The sequence below is a fragment of the Diabrotica undecimpunctata genome, chromosome 5 (assembly GCF_040954645.1).
Source record: "Diabrotica undecimpunctata isolate CICGRU chromosome 5, icDiaUnde3, whole genome shotgun sequence".
Classification (NCBI taxonomy): Eukaryota; Metazoa; Arthropoda; class Insecta; order Coleoptera; family Chrysomelidae; genus Diabrotica; species Diabrotica undecimpunctata.
The window spans coordinates 50,044,295-50,071,908 of record NC_092807.1 but is presented as its reverse complement, the minus strand read 5'-3'; the positions used below and the strand labels follow the sequence as shown (position 1 = coordinate 50,071,908).

The following is a 27,614-nucleotide window of genomic DNA, read 5'->3' as shown; positions in this document are numbered from 1 at the left end:
ATTCTCGAATTAATGTCAATTTGACGTCTGAAGCATAACCTGTTGACTTCTATCAATTTTTTGATGACAACATTTTTCAACTAATTACTAATGAAACAAATAGAAGAGGTAATGAGGTAATTTGGTGTCGTAATAATAGGTCGCTAAGAGAGAAACAATGGAAAACATCTGTCGAGGAAATGAAAAAGTTTATTGGACTTTGGTGTCTCAGGGGCACAGTAGTTTTCCCACAACTCTCGAAACAGTGAAGTAAATATCCGCTATACTATCATCCGATTTTTGGACATACGGTGTCCAGAAACATTACAGATGATTCTAAAAATGTTACCATTTTCTAATCACGATTTTCTTGATCATACTGATAAATTATTTTAAAGTTCGTCCAGTTTTAGACATGATATTGGCAAATATCAAAAAACTTTTCTATCCCGGACCAAATTTATCAATAGATGATTCTATGATAAACTGGTAGGGGCGCTTATCTTTTAAGCAGTATTTAGACTATTTAGCCAACAAAAGCCATAAGTATGGTATAAATTTATATGTGATACCTACTAGTGATGGATTTATTATCAATGTTCTTGTATACGCAGACAAGTGTACAATAAAAGAAAGTCACGTTTCCCATATGCATTCTATAGTTATACATTACTTTCCGACTATTTAAAAAAAGGTCGCACGGTATATATGGATAACTACTATACCAGCGTGAGTTTGGCTGAACAGTTATTCAGGAAAAAAAAAACAAATTGTGTGGGAACAATTACGGAGAACAGAAAAGGAAATCCCAAAGATGTGATGAAAAAAAAGATAAAAAAAGGAGAGGTGGTCTGGAAAAGAAAAGGGCCAGTTTTACATAATTACAAATTATAAAGAAACGTTAGGATGATAAGCACAAAACATAAACATAAAATGAATGAAATTCAAGGTAAAAGCGGCTAAGAAGCGGCAATGTATAGGGAATCTTAACAAAGGAGAAAAATTAACGATCTTTTAATTGCCTTCTAGTTTGTAAAACCAAAGCAATAAAATGTTTTTTATGATCGACTATTAAAACCTTTAACAGAACCATAAAAAGTACAGGTGTATGGCTCGAATTGTTTCTTGATAACCATAAATGGAATGTTTACCTAAATTACTTACGCATAAATTAGCAATTTGGGTATTAGGCAAATAAAATAAAATCTAATGTTTATATATTATGTAGGTATGAGAGAATCGTGACGGATTGGCGCTAACGTGATATGTAAACAATCCTTTTATTAAGGAAAAGACAGTTAAGATTTGATTGCTTTGATAAATTTTTTGAATAAGTTTCTTTAAACGCCCCTTTACAGATTGCCGATGCATATTTTAATAGTCTTCGTTTTACAAAATATGAAACTCTTAACAGTTTCATCGGTTGTAAACTATTTTTCAAAAATTTGTTTACAACGTCAACGATGAATTCGAAAATATAGATTGGTGTACCGTCCCAATTCGCACCAGCAAGCTTTGAGCTTCTATATGTGTGTGTGTTTATTAGCACTAGTTTTAACAACCAACTGGCCAGTCAATTTTTGAGTTCTCTCTTTACACAAGATAGGGTCAGTATACTGCCGTCCTAAGCAAAAAGGCAGTATCTCCACAAATGTAAGTTTCGAGATAATGCAGATTTTAATAAACAGGGCTGAGCCACCATATATTTATTTATGGATTCCGGAATTGTTTAACTGTGTTGTAGTTCTTTTTGATATCATTGAATAAGTTTATTTTTTTGTAAGCTATTTTTATAAATTTTAATGAAAATGGCGGATACTGCTTTTAAGCAATGTATATTATTACAACCGTTAAGAATGAATTACATAAAAAAGCAGTAACTCCAATTACTTTGAGGTCACTGCTTTTTAGTGTAATATTTCTTCAACGGAAAGCACGGTGACAAAAATCATTTCGTTTTATTAACTTTATTAGTTAAGAACTTTCTTAAAACATCATTAAGCTTAACTCTACATTTTGTTGAAAAACAAATAATTAGTCAAAACAGATTATTAATTATTAAAAAAACACAAAATCCACTTATTAAACATCATCAAACTCCGATCTTAAATCTGCGGCTGCATCATTGACGGGAAGGCTCTGCCAAAATTGTCTTCGATTTTCAGGAATTAATGTAAGCAAATTTTGCAAAATCGCTAGCTTCCTTTCTTCTGTAATTCCTCTTGGTTATGAAATGCTGACAGGTTCTTTGAAGCCAGACTTGGCTACTTTAAATTTAAAAAAATTTAATTCTTTTGTTTCGTTGGAAACAAAACTTGTATAAAATCATATATAAGTACAGTATATTTCCTTTATAACGAACACGGTTATTACGAGTTTTCGCTTATAACGAGATACATTAGATGTCCCGTGAAATTTCTATTGAACTATAACCGTCTATAGCGAGGCAAATTTGGTTATAACGAGAGAAAATAAGATCCAAAAACGTGTTTTTTACGTTTTTAGTCCGGTCGTGGCTATAAATAAATACCTTTTCAAACAGCCCCTCAATAAACTTAACTGCAGCCCGCAATAAACTTCTTTACAATGAATAAATACAACTGTTCCACATCTTTAGAAAATATAAGATAGAATGATACTGGACCATTTAAAGCAGTTAAAAATAACAGAGTTCTTAAAATTGCAGAAGCAATAGTTTATGTTATCCTTGAAAATACGATTTATACATTATGTAGTTGGAAAAAAATATAAGTACAGCTTTTTTGTTTTAACGTATATCATTGATAATAAAAGTAAACAACTCTTTTATGTTTTAATATATTTCATTGACAATAAAAGTAAATAACTTTTTTTCAAAAACGTCAATCAAACAATATTTATTAGCATCTTATATTGCTCCGAATGGCTTCACTATAGAAAGTTAATGGTTTAGAAAACTACAGATTCATATGTATGCACAGTATTATGATTTTCTGATATATCGGCTTATAACGAGGTAATTAGTCTGTCATTTTAGTTCTCGTTATAGAGGGAGTCTACTTTATTACTATCTCTTTACAACGACTATTTAAATTCTTACGTGACATTTTTGAAATATAACACACTAATTTTGTTCTAAAAAACTAATTTTGTTCTAAAAAGAACAGATTTTATGAAATAGGTAAAAATATAAAACAAGAGGTATTCACTTTAAAATTCAAAATAATAAAATACAAAAAGTGTCAACACCGCAACTGTCAAATAAGTGTTACCAATTTATGCCAAAATATCACCTTCGTTCGATTACAGTTACAGTGCGTTCCGAACAAATGTTCTTCATAAAAACGTTTTATAATGCATTTATACAAATTAAATGAAACATATTATTGTGTATTTCTGTAAGGTAACATTAATAGAAACCTTTAAATATAATTTCTACGCGTATATAATAAAATATGTCTAGTGACTGTAATGCCAGTGTACTCGGCAAAGTGATTCGAAAAAAGAACACGCCTACCGCCTAAATATTTCGTGTTGGTATCATGTGACCTCACGGACTAACGAGAGCTTAATTTCCCGACTCAGCACCCCCCACTACTATTTATATGTGCAAGTATTTAACGAATGGCGGGAAGTTTGAAATATATGGTAACAATTAGTGCCGGTTGTTCGACCGCTAATCAAAACTTGATTGTAATCAAATATTGCAAATATTTAATTACAAGCAAATACGTCACAGCAGCTGTCAAAATTGCTTATTATTATTATTGATTTGTAAATAAAAACATGAAATTAACATCAGAAAGAGATAAGTTTAATTATGGTTTATTTTAAATTAAAACGCAAAATAATAAAATTGAATAAATCCAAACGTCATTGAATAAATCAGTCAAGATAACCTCAAAATGTAACGTATTTGATTTTAATTAAATATTTGAGTTCTCATTAGCGTTCGAACAATCGACCCTTATTGTATTCAATTTCTGTCTTTTTTTTATTCCTATACATACTTTGGTAACAAAATCTAGATTTTTTACAGAATTAATTATAAATACTACTTTAATTTTTTAATAATAATTTTTATTTAGAAAGCTGTAAAAAATTACTCCTGTTACATTTAAACAGTCATTTCATTAATTATTTTAGTTCATCAAAAAACTTAAATAATAATGATTGGTATACTTCGTTTACGCTTGTACAAAACACATAATGAGGTAAATAGTCATATTTTTTAGAAGAAAATGTTACAATGTATAGACGGTGTTTACAGTCTTGCGATTTTATTTTTAAGTGGTGGTAGGTTAGCAATAAAGGTATTGTGTAGAATAAGGGATGGTCGAATTTGCTTCCTTTCTCAAATACAGGCCATTGAAGTTTCCAAAAATTTAGATTTTTTTGTAATATCTCTTTAGCGCATTAGAATATTCAAATGAAATTTGGTGTACACAACCTATAGAATGAATTGCCACTACACGTATAAGAACCGTGTAATAATCTAAATAAGTTACGTAGATTCGGGATATGTCGTTTATAATTTAAAGAAAAATTTCAGTTGGCCTCTGTAATATGTAATTTCTAAGATTTTTTGTAAGTAAATTCCATTTAAAACAACCTCTCGACTTTTCTTTATATCTCCTACAACAAAACTTGTAGTAGCTGTACAATCCATAAATAATGCTTACCAAATTGCATAAGAATATTCTAAAGTGTGTATGTGTTAAATATTACAAAAAAATCTAAATGTTTGCCAACTTCTAAGCCCTATGTATAAGAAATTAAGCACAATTCTTCCACAATTAATTAGACGAAATACCATTCTTTTTTGATAAACTATCACCTATAAAAAATATCACAAGAGTGTAAACACCCTATATAATATCAAAGAATATAGACGCTTGACGTCTATATTCTTTGATAATATACAGGGTATACAATGTACCATAACATTTTACAGTTGTTTCCAATTTAGGGAAAGGTGAAATAAATACAAGATGCATGTAGTATATAACAATTATTTTAATTTTTATTTAAATAGTACAGTCAGTGTACTATTTCTTTATTTATTTATTTAATACACGGGATAACCCCATTAACAGTTTAAATTACAATATACAATATCACAGTTAGGATTCAAAACTTGAAATTACTATATAAAATCAATATTAAAAAGTTTTAAAAAATGAGACTAAAAATCTTACATACTAAAATAAAACAAAGTATAACAAGAATAAAATTTAACTGAGTTAAAGTTATATTGAAAGTATCAAAATCGCGATCATTTAATAGCCCCATGTATCTATCCAATGAGTTGTGAATACCATAGGTTGTTCTGTGGAAAGGAATATTGAAAACATTGTGGTAACGTAGAGCTTAATGGTGAACATTAAAGTTAATCTGGCTTAACAGGTTCGGACGATCAATAAATCCATGTATGATCTTATAATCTATTCTCTTCAAGTGTTCTCCAATGTTATCATAAACACTTTGTACAATTCTGAAAAATACTACATTTTACTTCTGCTACTGATGCAATAATAAACAAATAAAATTCATGGCAATTACATCATCTTATAATATTAAAATATATTTGCTTACTTTTAAGGTGGAATTCCAACAAGCAATTTAGAAGCAATTTTTTCTCTTTCTTGCTTTGGGAGTCTAATTTTTCCAAGGTCAATTTCATGCCCATAGTGTGTTTTTTGGAAATTCACAGTTATTTTATCATTGGCGCTGACAATTTTTATTTGGCTAGTGCATAATGAATCCATATGGCATAAACCTTGAGACTTACAATTACGCTTGTATTGCTTATTTAATACTTGCTTTCCATCATGAGCTACAAAGAAAAAAAAATTTAATTATAAATAATTATAGTATCCATCTAATACGATGTTATCATATGTTAAGTATCTTACTTACATGTTTTGCTACGATTGCAATTAAAGTATGTAATATTTTTATCTTGCTTGTATTTAGATACAACATAGAAGCTGCAGGATGTTTCTTCCATTGATCGTTTCCAAATAATAAATTCTTAAACAAAAAAAAAATTAAATTAGGAAATGTCAAAATTTTCCTTGCTGAAAGGAATTATCACAATCAAGTTCCAAACACTTAAAACCCCATACATTTTTAGCATAAGATATGCGTTCAACCTGTTTAAAATGAATTTGTGTGACGTGTCTATTTAAAGTAAATTGTCTTGAAAAAACTTTATCACAATATTTACACGTTACAGGCATTTAAAAAAAAAATAAGACACCAAATATAAACATAAGAAATCAAATCATAAAGTTAGGTTAAGTCCAAACAAATCCATAAATGTCAAACGTCAAACTGTTCCGTTCCCAAAAGCTTAGGTGGTGGGGGGTGCCTAGTCGGGAAAATAAGCTCTCGTCACGGACTATGATGCGGATGACGTGCAACGGTAAGTAAATTAGATGAGTGATTTGTGAAGCTTACGTTAAATGTCAAATATAAGTTTGGTTATGATGATTGATGGTTGCCCTAATCACAGAATAAACAAACTAATCAATCATTCATAAAAATAATTATTTGTATTTGTATACATAAAATCTAGTTTAAGCAAATGGAAATGGAAGTAAAACAAGAAAGTAGCGGGGCAATGTGTAAAGTAGAGATAGAGTCTAATGAGTTGGATGATGCTCTTTTGGGAAGCTTTAAATCTGAAATCCATGAGGAATCTAATAGGCAAAGTACACATAACACATATGATTATTTGGACTTAAATAAATGTTCCACAAATACTGAAATAGAGCAACATGGAAATAAACTTAACCCATTTGAAGAAGATCAAAAAACTGAAAAAGGTTAGTAACAATATATTTAAGTCCTCCCATATTAATTTACAAGAATAAATAGGAATAACTATTTTACCAGCTAATATAATTTTTTTTTTAAAGGTTAAAATACGTTTATTGACGTTTCAATTTCCACTTCGGAAATCATTCTCAAAATACAAACATTAGTAAATTAAACAAATTTTGTTTTTTGTTACTTAGTGAAAAATTCTTCTAATAATTTAATTTTATCTGACTCATCTATATTGACAATTCAGACATACATTATACATTTTAAAGTAGACGGATATTCTCAAGTTAAAGTTGATTTCATGTAATTGAAAGAACTATCTTATATGTAAAGTCGTCCCAGGAACGCAACTCAACAATATTGGCAATATCATTTTAAAGTCTTCTACTTTAAAATGTATAATGTATGTCTGAATTGTCAATATAGATGAGTCAGATAAAATTAAATTATTAGAAGAATTTTTCACTAAGTAACAAAAAACAAAATTTGTTTAATTTACTAATGTTTGTATTTTGAGAACGATTTCCGAAGTGGAAATTGAAACGTCAATAAACGTATTTTAACCTTTAAAAAAAAAATAATATAATTTTGATCTGAAATACAATTTCAGGGCACAAGAGAATATTACAAATTTTGTTAAATGATATGTTGTTAAAAAAAGAAATATGAACCACAGAAAAAGACAAATCTGATTTACAATATATGTGCTAAAAAATGTCAGCAACATTAGTTTATCATCTTTGGCTCTACAACCCTGTGTGAGTCTTGGCCTGTTCAAGAATTAGTCTACATTCCCCCTATCTTTCGCCCTGACTTTCCAATTTCTGACCCCTAGATTCCTCAAGTCATCTTCAACTTGAGTTTTAAATCTAGATCTTGGCCTGCCTCTCCTCCTGTTTCCTACTGGCTCTTGATATAATATCTGTCTTTGGGGGTCTCCAGTGTCTATTCTTTTAAGGTGTCCTAGCCACCTTAGTCTATTAATTTTAATAGACCGGATGATGTTGCATTTTTCATAGCATTGATACAACTCAAAATTGTAGCACCCGTGCCATATCCCGCTTTCTTGTACTCATCCGTATATGTACCTAAGTATTCTTATTTCAAAGCGGCCTAACAGTTCTTCATATGTGTCTCTGACACATATGTCAGGGCAGGTTTAATAAGAGTTTCATATATTAGTATCTTGGGTTTTCTGCTAATTATGTGTGATGTTAAGAAATGCTTTAGTCCAAAGTAAGCTCTGTTCGCCAGGTATATTCTTCTCTTAATTTTTACGCTTACTAAACTCTATCCGTTTTCGAGATGAGCGGCATCAAAACATAAACACGCTTATGCACGTGATAGAAATTTGAAGATGTGTTGTACAGAGTTGCAATAAGCCAGAGCGTTCATATTTTAATTAAAGCCTAAATTATGTTTAATCCTTACATTTCGTAGTACATTTTTTGTAGTTATGATAATAAATGTTGTTTTAATAATTAATAGTAATTTACAGTAAACACTTTTCTAATGTAAACAGTTGATAGTTAATCGTAAACTACTTTTTATAAAATGTTAATACTTTATATAAGTATATAAAATAAATATATGTTTTGCACTGGCGTGTAATACTGTAAACACTGCAATTGTAAGACAAGAAAGATCTACTACCTGACAGTAGCGAAAATGAAATAAAAAGGAAATATTGCAAATATAATAGAATCAAGTAACATCTACTAGCTAAGAATTACGGTTGAAAATAACCTAATACATTCGTTATGAACCAAAAACGGTCTTAAAACGTTTCAACGAAAATATAGTTAAAATTAAAAATAGCATAATAAATTTGTTGTAAACTATTGAAATGTATTTAACATGTTATAAAAGAAGAAAATAAAAATGCGAATGCACGTTTACTTGTACATAAATTCTATTCTGAAAGACTATCAGTACTACTATCATCATCAAGGTTTATTATAATAGATTCCTGTTGGACTTCTATTATATTATCTAATTCCCACATTTTTGGTTCCACCTTTAATACAACATGTTGAACGCATTTTTGCCATTTTTGTGGAGTTATGTTCGCTACAGCCTCGTTAAATAAATTTTTTAAATCTGGAAACTTGTAAGTAGTGTTTTTGGCTGCAACGAAATTTTTTATATCCGCCCATACGAGTTCTATGGGATTTAACTCGCAATGATATGGAGGCAGTCGCAAAACAATTTTATTTTGGCGTTTAGCCATTTCGTCAACTATATACTGGTCATAACGTTTCTTATGTTCCTTGACAATTGCTAGTAATTGTACTTTAAGAAGCGAATCTTCGAAGGAAATATTTTTAGAATGCAGCCAGTCTATAATTTCAGCCTTTTTTGAAGCTGTCGTGGGAACTCGTTCGACTTTCCTTGAATGATAGGGGGCATTATCTAGAACAATAACGGCTTTATCCTCCAAAGTCAGTAACGTTTTTTGAAACCATTCTTCAAATGACCGTCCGTCCATTTCCTCGTGATAGTCCCCACTTTTTTTTGATTCAAACGTCCACAACGTTCCAGGCACAAATCCGTCTTCACTTCCAATGCCACACACAATAAGACGTTTACCTTTTCCTGAAAAAAATAACTTATTATAACTGTATTGAAGTACTTAACATATCAATACCTGAAGGATTTTTGAGACCCACAGACAGTCCTTCCAAAAACGCTTGTCTTGATGAAACCACTGAAGTGTCACACCATACTTTTGAACGAGCATGACCTGCATTAACCCAAGTCTCGTCCAAATAATATATTTTCCTCTTTTCGTTCCTCAACTGCCTAATTTTTTTCAAAAATTCCCTCCTCCATATCCTAATGTCGTCTCTCTCTGTTAGCATGCTGTTTCTGCCACGCCTTTGAAATTGAAATTTTAATTTTTTTAATAGTAGGTGAAACGATGTACGTTTGAAATTTGGCAGATCTGGATCACTATTGATTTGGTTTAAAATTTTATCCACTGTGGGAATTTCATTTTTAAAAAAGAACTGATGGACAATCCTCCTTATAGCATTCCTGGTAAATTCGTCAACATTGTCCAGTTTGCTCTTGCGGTTTTTATTTGTTTTGGCGCAGTTAGTTTGTTAGTAGTTTTATACTCCTTAATTACATTAAAGACGCTGGTACCACACACACCAACCTTATTTCCTACTATTTTTTGTATGTCTCTTAATGGTGTTGTTGGATGTTCTATTACTTTGTTCTTATAGACATTTAAAATTACTTCTTTCATTTCCAAACTTAAATGATTTTTCTTTGTTCTTTTTCTGGAAGGACTCAAAGGAATAGCAAGATCATTTACAGAATCCGTATCAGACATTATGAAACTGTAAATAACAGGAAAGGTTATTAGGGATTTAGTTTTTCCACTGATACGTTAGGGTGTTCTCGCCAAAAGCCAAAGTGGTGTAAGTCATATTTTTTATATTTTGGTGTAAGTCTTGCTTTATAATCTTGAGATACAGATCTCTTAAAAGGAAAAGTGGTATACCTTCTAACTTTATTTATACTTTCATAGATGGCAATAACAATTAAACTAATGAATGAAGAGCTGTTTTTAATAACAGACATTTTCTGCTCTATGTCTAAAGTCAGCAAAACTAGGAAGGCCACTTTCATTCAGACAAATTGATCTGAAAAATTTATACCCTGTGCCAAGACTTGTACCTAAGGAAAAGAAGAGAGACATGTTAGATTTGCTTTCAAACATTCCACCTATCAACCATGTTTACTTTCAGGAACTTGTTGAAACAACAGAAACACAAGATTTAGTTGATATTGAACATGACTGAAATGTTTTACTGCAAAGAAATTACTTTATGGTTGTATTAGTGTAGTTATTTGAGTAAAACATGAAATTTGTGCCTAATTTTTTTCAATTTTTTAAATTTCAATTTACTTTAACCTTATAAAATACAACAAAAGAACTACATACATGATTTTCAATGATTATCCCATTTAGACAAAGATATCTTCCTACAATGTACAACAAAAAAATTGCTAATAATCTGTTGTGTAATTTATTATAAAGATTCTAACAAAACCTTCTATTTTTCATAAATCACACAACATGACTTACACCACTTAAATAGGTTTAACATCCTCACGTAATTACAATAAATGATTACTCATACTTATACTTATCGACTATTCAAGATTAATGATAAGATAAAAAAATACCTTTATCCAACTGACCATTATAATCCTAAATTATAAACAAATTTACAGTTTTGAAATCCTCAATATACTATTCTATAGAAATAATCTAAAGAATGTGTTTTGAACAATATCTAATTTGAATAATAATAATGATTTCCGAAGTGGAAATGGACACGTCAAATAAATTTAATTTTCAACTTAAATTATGGCTTTATTCCCAAATAAAATAGTAAACTTATATGTAGTTATTAAAATAAATGAACAAAAGCATACTTACTTGCAGAATTAAGCCGAAAATAGAATGAACACACAGGTACAATAGCACAGTTTTTAAGTCTAAATTAACACTATAAACAAATTTATCCACACAGTTTAAATTAACAACACTATAAACAATATTTATCCATACAGTTTCAATATACGAAGTATAACGCTATTAATATACGAAAATACGAAACGTAACTAAGAAACACAGTAAGTCGGTTCGTCACTGTTAAAATTGACAAACATGAGCATTTAATTTCTAACCAATGATAAAACTCGGGATTGCTGTGACGACACCGCCACACCCACCGTCCGCGTGTACCCACAACTCATGTTGAAAACGGATGAACTGTAGGTTGCTGTTATTTAGTTGTGTTTCAAGATATATAAACTCCGAATGTGTGTGCTTCTGTCACCAGATCTTGTGGTGCTGCTATTTGTGTGCTGTTTGTGACCTTCATGTATTTTGTTTTGGGTATGTTGACCTGCAGTCCCATTGTCTTCAATGTCATCTGTGTAGGCCAATATTTGATGTATTATCTACTACCGCTCTTACTGGATTGTCCAAAGGTACGTCGGTAACATAGGAGGGGGCAAAATACATGTCATGAAACTGATCAGGGTTAAACGGATATATTCCCGATGCTTTAAAAGAATTTTTGGCCTTCTGAATACTGCTACAGAACCATAAGCAGTACTACATAATCCAGCAACTTGAAATTGTGTAATTACTTTACCTCGATTAAGTACTTATCATCCATTTGTCACATTCCCTACTGTAGGTATTTTTTAAAGGACCAAAAAAACCAATATCCAGTGGCTCTAGTTTATGGCTTGAATGAGGCGGTAGAGATTGTAACGCTTGCCTTGCTACAATAATATATACAAGGCCTGAATCGCTCACTGTCGAAGAGAATTGGGCGGGGTTTTCTTAAACATATAGAAACTATATCGTATCTTAAATTCAAGCACAATTAGATAATATGAAATTATAATTTATTATTGGACGCCACCCCTGGTTTATCCTCGAAGGGGAAGAACAAAAAAAAATTAAGATTTATTGAAAGTTTACAAGAAAACTATTCTTTATAATGAACAAAAAGAAAACATTAAAAGTTACGTCATCCCAAAGGGATTCCAAAATATTATTTTATGTTAACATTATCATAAACAAAAAATCTTTGTATCGTATTAAATTAAGAATTGGTTATAAAGAAAATGAATGTATATAATATATATTAACCCCAAATTTCGAAATTTGTTTACATTGAAAATAATATAGTTATTTATCAACTAGTAACAATGAAGAAAATAAACCTTTAAATTAAATTAGAACACTTCACTATATTTTCATTTTTTTTTTTTTTTGAGTTCTTAATCATTTCTGTTGTCTTGAAAGTAGGTATAATAAAAATTGGTACAACCTTAATCTGCTCTGTTTCTCTTCTTATTTAATCAGTCACCAAATAAACCATTCATTCAGCTACGTACTATATCAAATCACCACCATCCTAGATAAGAGGGGTTAGGGATTCCATAAAAAGATACTGCTACTGGGCCATGATCTGGAATAACTCCATAGCAATACTATCTTGCGACGAGTATTAGAAATATAATATCAGCATTATAGCCTCTCCAATAAGGGTCTAAAAAAATAAATATCTATCTGAAATATGGACAAGAAAAGGATTTATTAGCTCACCTCTGAATTGAGACTCACTTTGGAAACACGTCTTAACGGTTGGACGGTCTTAACAGAAAAGAGCGAAACGCTATTCTTGCGCTCTCTGGAAATTGGGCGTGAGTGACAAGTTGATGAATAGGCTCATCTACCGGAGATATTTGGGAATTACAGAAGAATCCTTGATCGGCTACAGGTAGGTACTTGACAGATAGATGGGGCTATTAGTTTTATTAAAAAAAAATATAATCGAAATTTATAATGATTTTTTTTTAAATCTTTTGAAACGGTTACAAGATAAAAGATCGATGTGATTCTCTCGGCAATATTTTATAGCTTGCAGGTCACGATGAGAGCTGTGATTGTCGAGAATAAAAAGAACTTTGTTTTCAGCACTGCGTTTGGCAAACTTATTAAAATCGATTAACCACTTACAAAAAAGATCCGTGTTGATATATCCAGATTCAGAAATTAATTTCAGAGTTTCACATGGTGCATTTAAAAACAGCTCTTAATTCTTTTTCTGGGGAATATGAGTGCTGGAGGAATATAGTTACCTGTGGAGTTCATACAACATACAGCCGTTACAAGTTGTCCACGATCTGCACTAGCTACCTTCCCTACAAGTTTATTTCCCTTGCTCGCTAATATCTTGGGAACTTATTAGGCACGCTTGATAAACCCGATTCATCCATGTTATATATTGAACTTGGAGAGTATCGCCTTAGTTCATAAAGATTTTTAAGGTTATCGAACATTTCTCTGGCTGTCGAAGCGCAATTTTGTTAGACAAAATCCTCTTACCCATGACTCACCAGCCATTTGTAGATTTCTACTAAAACTGTGAGAAAGATTATTAGATTCAGCAAATTTATACGCTGCTATTAGCAAATTTTTTTTTGTAATTCCATAAAACATCTGATCTAATTCTCGTATCTGTTGTGCTAATTCGGCTTCTAGGTCGCTTGGAATATCGCTTTGTACATCTCCACACTTCCCATCTTTTTCTTAATGTGGCCTCAGGTATTCCCATATCATTCGCTACACTTCTTTTACTACATCCTGCTTCTAATTTTTGCTGTATTTCTCGTAAGTTTTCTTCAGTAAAAATTAACTTTCTATCGGTTTTTCGCTTGTACCGACTCATGAATTTAAAATCTGAAAATAAAAAGAAAACTTAAAACAAATAAAAAATTGTAGACTAATTTTCGAAACCAAATTCAAGAATTCCGCTTTAATCTGTGCCTTCTAAGAATTGCAAGGCAAAACAGACGTTGATAAAGATGTTAAGAGAGACATGGGGAATCTAAAGAAATCTAAATCTTTTTGCGAAAGCCGTTCTGATGAAATCTTAACTGTCTTTTCCTTTTTAAATAAAAAATTGTTAAGAGTACCCAACTGTGTATAAGAGTTCGCATTGCGTAATATTATATATCGGTAACTGCGTACGTACTCTTATACATATATGCATGTTGTCATTTTAAAGCGTTTATTACGAAAACAAATAGATTTACGGCCCATTTTTTTTAAACGTAATCACTATTTCATATAAATGCAATCTAAAATTATTTTATATAAAACTGATGGTTTGCTTACCTCTCAATTGACTAAATTGTGAACGCACAAAATTATAAATCTGAACGGCAACTATTTGCAGCGACCATATTGACAAAACTAGGACGATAATGCAGATTTCTGTTTATGACCGTGCAGTAGGAATGTATTTAGAATGCCTTCAAGTAAAAATTACTTTAATAGTTAAATACGTGCTCTTATACACACTTACGCTCTAATTTGATTATTGCATTAATTTTCCCTGATACTCAAAAATATTTATATCATGTGGTTCGTATTTTAGGTTATATCCAAGATGAACAAAAAATAGAAAATATGGAGACACTAATTATTGGAGATTCATCTTACGAAGGAAATTATATGAGTCAACACTCTGAAGGAAAAACATTAAATAAAACGATGAAAATTGCGGCGAGACAAAGACCATACAAGTGTGAAATTTGTTTTAAGCAGTTTTCTCAGGCAGGTTCATTAAAAACACACTTAAGAGTGCACACTGGAGAAAAATCTTATGAGTGTGAAATTTGTTTTAAGCAGTTTTCTCAGGCAGGTTCATTAAAAACACACTTAAGAGTGCACACTGGAGAAAAATCTTATGAGTGTGAAATTTGTTTTAAGCAATTTGCTCAAGCAGGTAATTTGAAAAAACATTTGAGAGTGCACACTGGAGAAAAATCTTATGAGTGTGAAATTTGTTTTAAGAAGTTTTCTCATTGGTGTTCATTAAAAACACACTTAAGAGTGCACACTGGAGAAAAATCTTATGAGTGTGAAATTTGTTTTAAGCAATTTAATCAAGCAGGTAATTTGAAAAAACATTTGAGAGTGCACACTGGAGAAAAATCTTATGAGTGTGAAATTTGTTTTAAGAAGTTTTCTCAGGCAGGTTCATTAAAAACACACTTAAGAGTGCACACTGGAGAAAAATCTTATGAGTGTGAAATTTGTTTTAAGCAATTTAATCAAACAAGTAATTTAAAAAAACATTTTAGAGTGCACACTGGAGAAAAATCTTATGAGTGTGAAATTTGTTTTAAGCAATTTAATCAAACAAGTAATTTAAAAAAACATTTGAGAGTGCACACTGGAGAAAAATCTTATGAGTGTGAAATTTGTTTTAAGCAATTTAATCAAACAAGTAATTTAAAAAAACATTTGAGAGTGCACACTGGAGAAAAATCTTATGAGTGTGAAATTTGTTTTAAGCAATTTAATCAAACAAGTAATTTGAAAACGCATATGAGAGTGCACACTGGAGAAAAATCTTATGAGTGTGAAATTTGTTTTAAGCAGTTTTCTAGTAAAAATGTTTTGAAAATACATTTGAAAGTGCACAGTGAAGAAAACCAAATGTGAAATTTAAGCAGTTTTCTTTTCCAGTATTTAATATGAAACAAATAAATTTGATTTTCTTGCGATTTTACGTTTTGTATTTGTGTATTCTGTTAATTATTTTAGTTTTATTCATTTCATGCAAAAGTTCTTTTAAGAACACTGTTAAAATTAAAAACTGTAAAAGTGAGGAAATAATTGCAAAATAAAAAAGTAGATATACGTAAATTAGTATTATTTAATATTATAGCATGGGGTTTAAGAGCAAATTATCCGGACGGGCTGGTAATAGTCAAAGTCGAGAAATAATTGCTAATGTGTTAGCCTTTATGAAAAAGGAATCGGAAGATACAATACCTCATCATCGCATAAAAGAGCGTGTGGCAGCAGCGACAGGTGTTTCCGAAAGTACAATTTACAGATTCTCTAAATTTATTAACAAACAAGTTTTAATGATTTTTATTTATTTTTTTGTGACATAATTTAGGTTTACCAAATAATTAAAGTTATTGATTTGCCAGAACAAAATTGTTATTAGAACAATAAGGTTCCATCCACACATATCATTGAAAATGAGTCATGTTATCCAAACACTCTTATCGACTAGAAATATGTACTGCGGCGGCGATTGCATTACCATCAAATTCATACTTGTCATCACATATTACATTTTTGTTCATCTAAAAAATTCCATTCGCAATTAAGAAATTCTGTTCTGAAGCTATTTTCTTGTGGCATTTTAAATTAATTACTGTTTAAATGGGAATAAGCCACAATTAAAGGTAAAAGTACGTTTATTGACGTTTCAATTTCCACTTCGAAAATCGTTCTCAAAATACAAACATTAGTAAATTAAACGAATTTTGTTAACTTTTAATCGGCACAGAAATAATAATGCAACTTTTTCTATCATTTAAATTAAACATTACTAATACTAAAGAATAAACAATAACAAATTTCCTTTGTTAACGGAATTTAATCATTTTAGATTTCATTAGAAAATTACAGTCAAAGTATTTTTATTTAACTGCAACTAATTTCTTGTTTAAGCTTCAATAAGAAAAGTAAATAACTTTTGGACTCTTACTGAACTTTGCTCATTAAAATAATAGAAATATAAATTTTGGTAGTAACGCTAATGATCCAACAAATAATTTGATATATATTTAATCTAAGTCAAGCAATAGAAAAGATATTCGCGAGGAACCGCAAAGTGGGCGACGCCTGGTGGTAGATTTCAAAAGCATCCACTTCGGGAAAACCTTGAAATTGTCATTATTTTGTATACATATTAGCGACCGGTTTATATTGTAATTAACAATGACTTCGGCTTCAAAAAACTATTGCAGTGTTCCTCCTATTATAATTCACAAAAAAATCCATACATAAGTTTCCGCTGGACGAGAATATGAGAAAAGTTTGGCAATGCATTTTGCGAATTGGCAAACCTATAACCAAGTACATGACTGTGTGCAGTTTACATTTTATTGAGAACGATTACTTTCCAAGCATTATATTTTAATATATTTATACTTAATTTACTTTATAGTAACACCTGAAACTAAATTGAGAAGACTGAAGAAAAATGCCGTTCCATCAGATAAATTGCCCCTACGGTCTCATGAAGTTATTAGTAGAAAACGTAAGGCGTAATTTACAAAATATAACGTGGCCAGCTCCAAAAACTGCCTCAACCTAAACTAAAGATCTCTGCCGATCTTGCAACCATATAAATAATTAAGATAATGTAAATTTTACTTCCCATGTTTCAGACATACTGTAGAAAAACAAACATTTAATTTTATTTTTATTCAGGTTTTGGAGTCAATTACCTTATGTATAAACTATAATCACAAACAAATAAACTTTGAAGAACGTACTCCAACTTTTACTTTGGCAAAACACACGTGTAAATGATTTATATTAAACATTTTACAGCTTAGAGATCAAATGATTTGTTTTGCCGAAGTTATCGTCCATCTTTGAAATCTTCAGCGCCCCCTGTCGGAATTTGCTATTGCGAATAGATAAAAAGTTCTTAATACATAGCCATTGTTTAAATAGAACTAGTTAGCCAACGCAATGTATAAATTTGTTTGATTCTAATTGAGACAGTCACTAGATGTCACCACTCTTTCTGTCTCAATAGATTTTAATATACCATTGTTTGTTTGATATACGTTATACTAGATGGTGCTATGTGAAAAAGTTAAAGACTAAACTAAACGTCCATTTTTGATCCATTGAATTAAATTCACCAGCGTTGCAATATTTCACTGACATAGTCGCAACAGGTTTGCTTACAAATAAAAATGTTAACAAAAAACAGACCATGAATCGGTATAAATTAATTAATATTTGTTGTTATTACAAATGTGGTTTATCATCATACAAAATTCATGGTTTAAGAATGTTTCCGACGTAAGATTTCCGACGATGTAAGATTTCCGACAAAAAATCTTCGGCTTGTCAAACATGGATATTACACTCTGGTAAGTAAATAGAAACTTTTTTATATTATTTTATTTTACACCGTTTCCGTTACGTAATTTACTTAAAAAAATGTTTATTTTTTTTTCATTCATCATTTGAATTTTTCGTTTTCGTTGGTATTATAATTATGATATAATAAACTTCGGAAAAACAAATTAGTGAATAAATATCAAGTTAATAAACATAAACAAAATATTAGATATTTAAATATGTATTTCTTTAGCTACCTATTTTTAGTTATTGTAGTGAAAAGTAGAAATAAGTTCATCTTTATCGGAGAACTAATTTATACACCAGTCCATCTGTAAAAAAACCATTGATTACACGTAAAAATCTTATAAAGATATTTGAAGGTTCTAAAAGATATACGAGTGTTAGTTAATAATAAATCTGTGAAGACATACAGGTATTTTGGTTTGTTTTTGTTTAAACAATTTTAAAAAGTGAGAGGTCATTCTTTTGCTTATAAAACGTTTTTTATCCAGTTTAGAGAAAAATAGTTAAAATAAAAATTGTAGATCTCAAAAAGTTCTTCCTTTTGTGAGTTTCTAAATTAAAATATATAAAGAATTCATCAAAATAGTTGCAAAAAACCCTTGATTTTGCAGAAATTTATAAATTTTAATAACTTTGTTTTTGCATAATGGTATGTAATGTAACTAATAAAAATAGTGACGATTTGTTTATCATGGAAAACGATTATTTAAACAACTTTTTGTTGAGCTACCCCAGTTAAAAAAAAAAAATTATGTTTTACGTGCCACAGAAGCCAAGATATTGCAAATTTTACAAGCGCGATTTATTTTAAAAAAGTTCAAATCTACAAAAAAACGGAGCTCAGATGGTTCTCCATTCTACTTTTGCGAAGAGGTATTTTACGAGTACCATCATTTTAACGGGTTATAAATTTTTACTTCTTTACCGCATATGGCATCTGTAAGCTGGATCGCACAATTCAGATCTTTATTTAGAGTCTCTTCAATTTTCAGCTTTTACTGTTAATAGACAATGGAAGTATGATTTTAAGAATAAAATGCTTTGGTTTTAAATATAAAATGCTCTCTTGGCTCGTAATGGTCATAGAAGATTCTTTTTTTTAGGAAGTGTGTTTTTCATCAGTTTTTCATTAGCCTCTATATAAGTTTGTGGCATAAACGATATCAAAGATATAAATGTTTATAAACAGATTAAATAACCTATAAACTATTTGCTCTGATTGACATTTAGCGCACTGTAATAACTTATTAATTTCCATAATTTCAAGGAGCTATGTTATATGTTTTTGCACAAAAAAGAGTTATTTTAATTTATAAATAACTGCAAAAATAAGGTTTTTTGCAACTATTTCGATTAATAGTTTCTTGTATTTTAATTTAGATACTCTCAAAAGTTACATTACTTTTTATGATCTACAACTCTAAAAAAGCTGAAAAAATCTTAAACAGATATTTAAAGTCTCTAAAAGGTATATGAGGGGTAGCTGATGACAATTATGTGAAGACTTTAGCTAATTTTGCTTTGCTTTTTTTTTAAACAATCGTAAAAAGTGAAAAAAGTTTATGCGCATAAAACGTTAAAATAAAAGTTATAGATCATAAAATGTTCTCTAATATTGATATTTTTATAATTAAAATACATAAAGAATTGACCGAGATAATTTAAAAACCCTTATTTTTAAAGTATAATTTATAAATGTTAATAACTTTCTTTTTGCATAACGATATGTAATACAACTATTTAAAATTATGGCAGTTAATGAGTTTTTAAAGTGTGCTAAATGTCATACAGAACGACCATACAGTTTATGAGTTATTCAATTTGTTTATCCAGGAGACCGATTATTTAAACAACTGTACTTGTCCAAACAGTCACTCTAGGGATATTTTGTAAATAGCAATCGATTTTTTATAGCTTCGTTAACTTTAACTAGCCGACTTTAACGACTTTAATAGCATTATTTTTTCTTGTTTAAGAAATTGCAAATATTTTCATTGTTTATTAACATTAAGAGCTGAAAATTGAACATTGTAAAAGAATATCTAATTTTTAAAATTCGATTTATTAATAGCATACACAGTAAAGAAGTAAATTAGTTTTGAAACATTAAAATAATGGTACTCGTAAAATATCGCCACAGAAAAATGCAAGGGAGATCTGTCCGCTGCAATATCTCAGCTTGTTTCTTGTTAGTGGTTATAGAAAGTTCTGTTTTTTTTTTAAATTGTGCTTTTACGCCAGTTTTTCATTGAGCCTACGTACAGCCGTATGACATGAAAAATATCAAAAGTAGTATAAATGTTTAGAAGCTAAAAAGCACTTTTGCAAACCGTTTTTTTAATAATAAGTTTAATAAAATGGTGAAGTTTATAAATAAAGCTTCAAATAATCGATTCAAAAAACATCAAATAACTGTCAAAGGTTAAACACCCTTGTTAAAGTTCCTAATGGATTTTAAAGATTTAAACAGTGTTAAACAGATAAATTAATTCATCGACGAGTTAACAATACGAAGCGAAGTTCTTTAATCACAATGTGATAAGAAGACGAGTATCAAATTTGGTTTTATATTTCAATAGTCGAATTTAATTGTGGCTATATTGGTTTAATTAAAGAAAACCAGAGAAAATCCCAAGAAATAGGTGAGATCCTTTTTTTCTTTCTTTCCAGTTTGGGAGAGGGTCCTTTAGGTACTCACGTTTAGGTATTGTGTTACGGTCTGGGTAACCAGAACTACACATCATGAACAGTAATTAAATATTTACATTTACACAAAACAACTCCAGTTTCAACCCAAAATCATATGTCGTTGCCGCAGTCTCTAGACCTCCTTCCCGTTCGTTTTCTAAAAGGGGACAAGTTATTGTCATGCACTCCATTTTGAATACTGTTTTATTTGAATATATTAAAGAAATTGGTAAAATAGTTTATCCAAAAAATATTACTTTTAAATCTCGCATTTCGAATAATCGAATCTACATTTTCCTCACTTCTACTGACATCGTTGATCAACTAATACATCGAACGTCATAATTAATTTCACCGGCATCTTTATCTGCAGGCTTCTTTCTGCGACCAAAAGAATCCTTATTTCAAATGTATCTCCTTCCATCCCGCATTCACTAATCGAACAGTCCCTAAGAAATACGGAACATCAGATGATCAATAGGCATATATCATGAGTTTTCTGCTCTTTGTATATTTTTACTTCATCTTTTGCCAAATTTAGACACGATATTTAATTAAGTAAGAAAACTTTATGTACTTCAAATACTAGCCCAAGTCTAGTTTGAAAAAAAAATTGTTAATAAAAAATAACCTTAAAATATCCAATCCCTTTTTTAATCAAAAGGTTATACTTGATAAAATAAAAGTTTTGGAACAAATCTGGACCTAACCATATATACTCTTTTCTTCCTTCACCCTTTCCTTATTCATCCTTAGTTTCACAAGATACCAATTATCCGAACTCTTTTATAAACTATTTCGAACTAAAAGCTGCACTCAAATCCTATAAATTTACAAAAATTAGGGTTTTCTAGAATTATCTTGAAAAATTTCTCGAAAATTCCGTAGGCACCAACGACCCTCTAAATGAAGCCAGTAAATTTACCACTGACATACCGCTGACAATCGTTAATGAACGATCTTGCCCTAATATATACTAATATAAAAGAAAAATCATTACAAAAAAATTTTTGTTAAAATCCATTATAAAAGGTATATAAATTAAAAAACCCAAATGGGCTATGTCATGAAGACAAAAGGTTTTTGGAATCTATATTCCATCATCGGTGTCTAGGTGAACATGTTTTGAGCCGCTAAATATCTGGGTAAAAACCCGTTAAAAGTTATATGTTACAATTTAGTTTACATTATTTAGTCTTATATATTAGGATGTTAAAGCTACCAGTGGATATAATAACATGGCAAATGTTATCATATCCACTGGTAACTCAACCCTAGTGAGGTCCCAACCTCATATAAACTTATACAAAGTGTAGTAAATCTACTTCAAGATAGATCTAACGAACTAGGATTATCACTCACTGAGAACAAAACCAAATTAGTAAAATTTTCCAGAAGAATTTTCACTCCCTTAACCAAAATTTTATTTAACAATTCTCTACTTTCTGCTGTTAATTAATGTAAAATTCTCGGTTTTATGTTTGACTCCAGATTAAATTGAAAGAGTCAAATCTCTGAACTTAAAATCAATTGTTTTAAAAGTTTGTTTGTTTGTTTTAAAACCCTCAGTCATCTTCAATGGGGTGCCGATAAAACTTCTAGGTCTGAGCGCTTTTCGCTTTAGTCCTATTGAGAGTGTATAACGTGAATCTAATGAACTTTCTCCTACCCTAAGACGATAATCACTTCTACTTTCGTATGCTGCATCAACATCCGCAAATCCATTTAATCCCGTTCATTCCCTAATTGCCACAATGGCGTCTTCTTCCACTAACAATAACCAACACCTTATCATAAAACCTATACCTCAATTAATTTGTCCACTACTTAAAAATATTGACCTTTTTCAGACTAGTTCATTTCCTCTAACTTTACTTCCCCTCTGGGCTAAAGATCTCCCTTCAATATATACCTCACTCACCATTTTTAATAAACTTGAATCTTCTAACCTTCTTATAAAGAAATCATTTTTAGAATTTAATTCTCTATACAGATGCTTCTAAAACTACCACTGATATTGGTTGCGCAGTAACCACTAAACATGAACTTGTAAGATCATCTGGGTTACCCTTAATATGCAACGTTTGCACAGGCGAACTATATAGTATTCTGTTGGCTTTTAAATGCATCTCCCATCAAAACAGACATATTGCCATTTGTTCAGATTAACTTTCATATATCCATTTAGTCAATACAATTTTCACTGACCACCTATTAGTTCAAAACATTCATGACATATACCAAAATCTCTCTGCTTACGATGTAAGTCTCTCTCATATGGCTGCCTTCTCACACCGGAACTACTGGTAATAAAACAGCAGATAATTTTGCCAAAGAAGCTACCAACCATGGGGTGACTGAAGTCACCCCAATTCAACTATCTAACGAATCTCGAAATTCGTTTTTAAAAAGTCAGTAGAGGATATTTGACAAAACTTATAGCAAAAGAGCAAAACAACTTTTCATAAACTTTAATCTTTTATTGGTCATCTCTCCCTAGACTTCATAACTAGAAGAGAAGCATCGACTATTAGAAGACTACGAATCAACCATACCAAACTTACCGACTGCAAACAATTCACCAACCTGTATAAAACACTGGACTTGAAACCTTCTCTAAGGAACTAGAGAATCATCTACCTCTTCCTCAACTGTAAATTGTATATGTTGATTATGATTGTTGAAAATGTTGACTATTTCATTAATTTTGTGCTTAGGAAGTGCCAAAACTAAATCATCTACATATCTTTTAATAAAAGGAATGAAAAAAGTGTAATTGTTGATACAATCACTAATAACATCATCCATGACTAGATCCCATAGGACTATCAAAAATTTATATATATATATATATATATATATATATATATATATATATATATATATATATATATATAAACATATGGCATAACTGCCAAGTTATCTATATCTTAAATAATACAGAACTTAAATTGTTTTTTTAATTTATTGTGCAGAAAGTTGCTTTTTTTCAGTTGTGTTAATAATAATATTGTTGTAGGTAATTCTGCATTGGAAAGTCTGGAGCTACCCGATTAAAAAAAAAATCTATGCAGTAAGCATTTTGACCAAAAATATTTAAATGCAAAATATTTACCCAGTACTGCTATACCAAAAAAATATAGTGAGGTAGAAGAGGAAGGTTCGTTAACGACACCACGCGTTTTTCATACGTATTCAATAGAAAAACAACCATCAACCAGTGCCAATACTGTTTCGCACAGTGATAATTCTGAACTTGACGATTTTGTTGATGAGCTTTTTAGATATGCCGTTATCACCATTGGTCAAGAAAAAAAGATTTCATAATTATCACACACTTTAAAGGAGATTACATGCATCTCGAATACGGATTAATCTTCTTAAAACTCGCATAACAGCACTAAAAAAAGAGACTGGTTAAGATTAGGACAAAATCTGTACAAACTGCACAAAAGCCACAAACTCAGTTTTCTGCTGCAGTTTTTCTTGAACACTTTGCTATCATAACGTTTGTTGGACTTGATACCATTGTAGTTAAACATCGATCTAATATTTTTAAACTAGTATTGCTGGTTCATACATAGATCCAACTCATACATTGCTTATTTTAGTTCATGCAAACAATGTTACAATCAATTTCTATAACTATTAATGTAAACAATTTTGTTTTGTTTTTTTACCTTGAATTATTATTTTGTTAATATTGTCTATGGTGTAAATATTAGAATTTTCATAAGTGTTATCTAACTATTAAAATAACGTGAATTTAATTTTTGCATAAACAGTCATATCGGGCGAGTTGATTGAAAAAAACATTCTCATTTATGTAAACAGAAATACAAAAATGGTGTGTATATTATAAAATACATAAATAAATAAAATAAAGGGTACTATTTATTAAAGTTTTGTTAATTATTATTCCTTTTATCCCAACACATAAATTAATTTGTCCCTAAATATGTGTTGCCTCTTGTTGTGGCATATCGATCTGTTTATTTGTTTCAAAACCATTATCAAAAAACCATACCCATAAATTTACTATATTTTTAAACGTCATTTTAAAGATTAAAAGATTGAAAATTTAATTTTCTCAAAACATACATAAAACCATTGTTTAAAAAGATTTTTTTTAAACAATGATAAAACTCAAGTCTTGACTAAAAAATAAACCTCCGCATGAGTGTTCTAAGACGATAGCAGTCGAGTTATAGATATTTCAATTAAATATTTAATCCTTTTCTAACAAATCATATAACCAAATTAAATATCTGGTAAACTAATGAAAATTAAAAAAAGGCAGCATTTAACTGCTTCATTTAAATAGATTACTAACCGGTTTAGATTTATCAAGTCTCAAAGTAGAAAAACAATTTGAAATATTCGCTCGAAATAGTCAAGTTATGTTTCACAAAACGCATACAACGATAATAACAATAAGCATTTTATTAAAATCTTATATTTTCTTCACAATCTGGCACCCGTGTACAGGTTTGCATTATTTACCAGACAGGTAAAAATATACTCGAATAGAATCCTGCTGAGAATTAAGTTTCTGTTAATAGTTTTTTAAATTTATGACTAGAGGCCGCCATATGACGGCAGAATAAAAATCAAACGTTTGTTCCATAAGGATTGTCTAACTAGTATAAAATAAATTAAAGATACCTCGCTTAGCAACAACTTCAACCATGTCTTTCAAGTAGGTTCGTGGTGTTGTATGGTTTATTTTGTAAATTGATGATATTGTTCTGAAGCTATTTTCTTGTGGCATTTTAAACTAATTACTATTTAAATGGGAATAAGTCACAATTAAAGGTTAAAGTACGTTTATTGACGTTTCAATTTCCACTTCGGAAATCGTTCTCAAAATACAAACATTAGTAAATTAAACAAATTTTGTTTTTTTGTTACTTAGTGCAAAATTCTTCTAATAATTTAATTTTATCTGACTCATCTATATTAACAATTCAGACAGACATTATACATTTTAAAGTAGATGACTTTAAAATGATATTGCCAATATTGTTGAGTTGCGTTCCTGGGACGACTTTACTTATAAGATAGTTCATTCGATTACATGAAATCAACTTTAGCTTGAGAATATCCGTCAGAAAAGATCCTAGCATGTAATTCGTCTTTAAAAAGACAAATACATGCCATGATGACAGTAAAATACTCCTGTTAGTGATTCCATAGTAAATTATGAGGGAAAACCCAGGAAAAAACCTCATAATACTATCCCGACATGGTAAGTATTTGGTCGTTCATTTAGTTTACCTTCAATAAACACCAAATTCTGATTTTATATGTTTGTTATTTAAAAAACATAAATGTTGTATCCTCTATATGTTACTGACTTACCAATACTAGTATTTTCCTTTTAATAACTTCCTCTTTCAATATGGGTAACCAGATCCTACTACATTCTGCCGAGGAATTCAATAAGTGAACATCAATCCTATATTAAAAATAGAGAATTTGATAGATCTCAAATATGTAAACACGTATGAGATAATGAACATACGGTTCAATGGAATGATTCAAATATAGTCTTAAAAGAAACGGATGGTAAAAAGAGAAAAATCAAAGAAGCGGCTCTAATTATGCTAAATGAGACTAATTGTGTCGCGAATTCCAACGCTACCATCTGAACTAGACTGCAAAAAGGGTCTTTAAGTGAGTCATCAGAATCAGCCTGAAAACTCGTTAAAGTGGATGTAGCTGGCAAAGCTAAATTTTCACTTTCGGAGATTTGTAGCCTAACGGGTTCTAAGTTAATATATATTTTACCTTCTGTCTCTTCACTGTCACGCGGTTCCTCACCATAACTTGGATTGATAACTTCCATTGTCTGCACCATTTTCTTACCACGGGTTCCCATGTTTTAAATTTCTTTAGGTTAACTGTAACAAAATAATATATGACAATAGACCTATTAACAATCGAGTCGATAATAATACATGCCTAAAACTTTTTGAAAGAAGTAAATGTACTGTAATCTTTATTATTGATATGAACACGTACACACAGTGTGACTAATTAGAATAAACTGAAAGAAACTTACTCATGCTTCCGGCTTCACTGTTTACACACAGAAACTAAAAATTGTGATATCGTGATATAAATGTGTGGTGGGTCATGTCGCGATAAACTCAAGCAGGTGCTAGATTAAAAAGCAGTATCTCTATTTTCTGTAGGAGATATTACCTTTTAGGCTTGTATAAGGTACTTACTGCCTTTTAACTAAGGAATGCCTAACAACAAGTTGAGTTACTGCAATGTTAATAGTCTACCAGACCAAGGAATGAACGCTTACTGCTTTGTTAGGTATATTAACTACTTGTATAAGAACCCATATAAAAGAGCAAACTCGAAAATTGTAAAAATTGGAGATACTGCCTTCTTGCTTAGGACGGCAGTATATACATTTATAACTATTGTATTGCATTGATAGTTAAGACATGACATGTTGGAAACTTATTTACTAGTTGTTTACTCTGTTTTACTTTATTTTTTTTTACTTTTTTTATTACTACGTTTAGACATAAACCCGATTCGACACCTCGGAGGTTTAGATCTTCTTACTAACTTTTTTTTATTTATTTTATTAAATTTT

General features: G+C 30.2%; 1 protein-coding gene and 1 long non-coding RNA gene across 2 annotated transcripts; one reads left to right on the top strand and one right to left on the bottom strand.

Moving 5' to 3' along the window:
• Positions 1-5,027: 5,027 nt before the first annotated feature.
• Positions 5,028-6,202, bottom strand: LOC140441304 (uncharacterized). The gene is made up of 3 exons (XR_011950980.1): positions 5,878-6,202; positions 5,554-5,794; positions 5,028-5,452 (listed from the first exon to the last, which is right to left on the bottom strand). It is a non-coding gene; the product is annotated as an uncharacterized lncRNA (long non-coding RNA).
• Positions 6,203-6,339: 137 nt separating this feature from the next.
• LOC140441303 (uncharacterized) lies at positions 6,340-16,005 on the top strand. The gene is made up of 2 exons (XM_072531941.1): positions 6,340-6,788; positions 14,772-16,005. Exons 1-2 carry the CDS (start codon positions 6,548-6,550, stop codon positions 15,842-15,844), a joined length of 1,314 nt encoding a protein of 437 aa, XP_072388042.1. The 5' UTR covers positions 6,340-6,547; the 3' UTR covers positions 15,845-16,005.
• The last annotated feature ends 11,609 nt before the right edge of the window (positions 16,006-27,614 follow it).

Bases quoted from the DNA above. Each gene is read 5' to 3' on its own strand.
- LOC140441303 (XM_072531941.1), top strand. From the start codon at position 6,548: ATGGAAATGGAAGTAAAACAAGAAAGTAGCGGGGCAATGTGTAAAGTA. The intron at 6,789-14,771 runs GTTAGTAACAAT...TTCGTATTTTAG, and splicing joins AGATCAAAAAACTGAAAAAG to GTTATATCCAAGATGAACAA.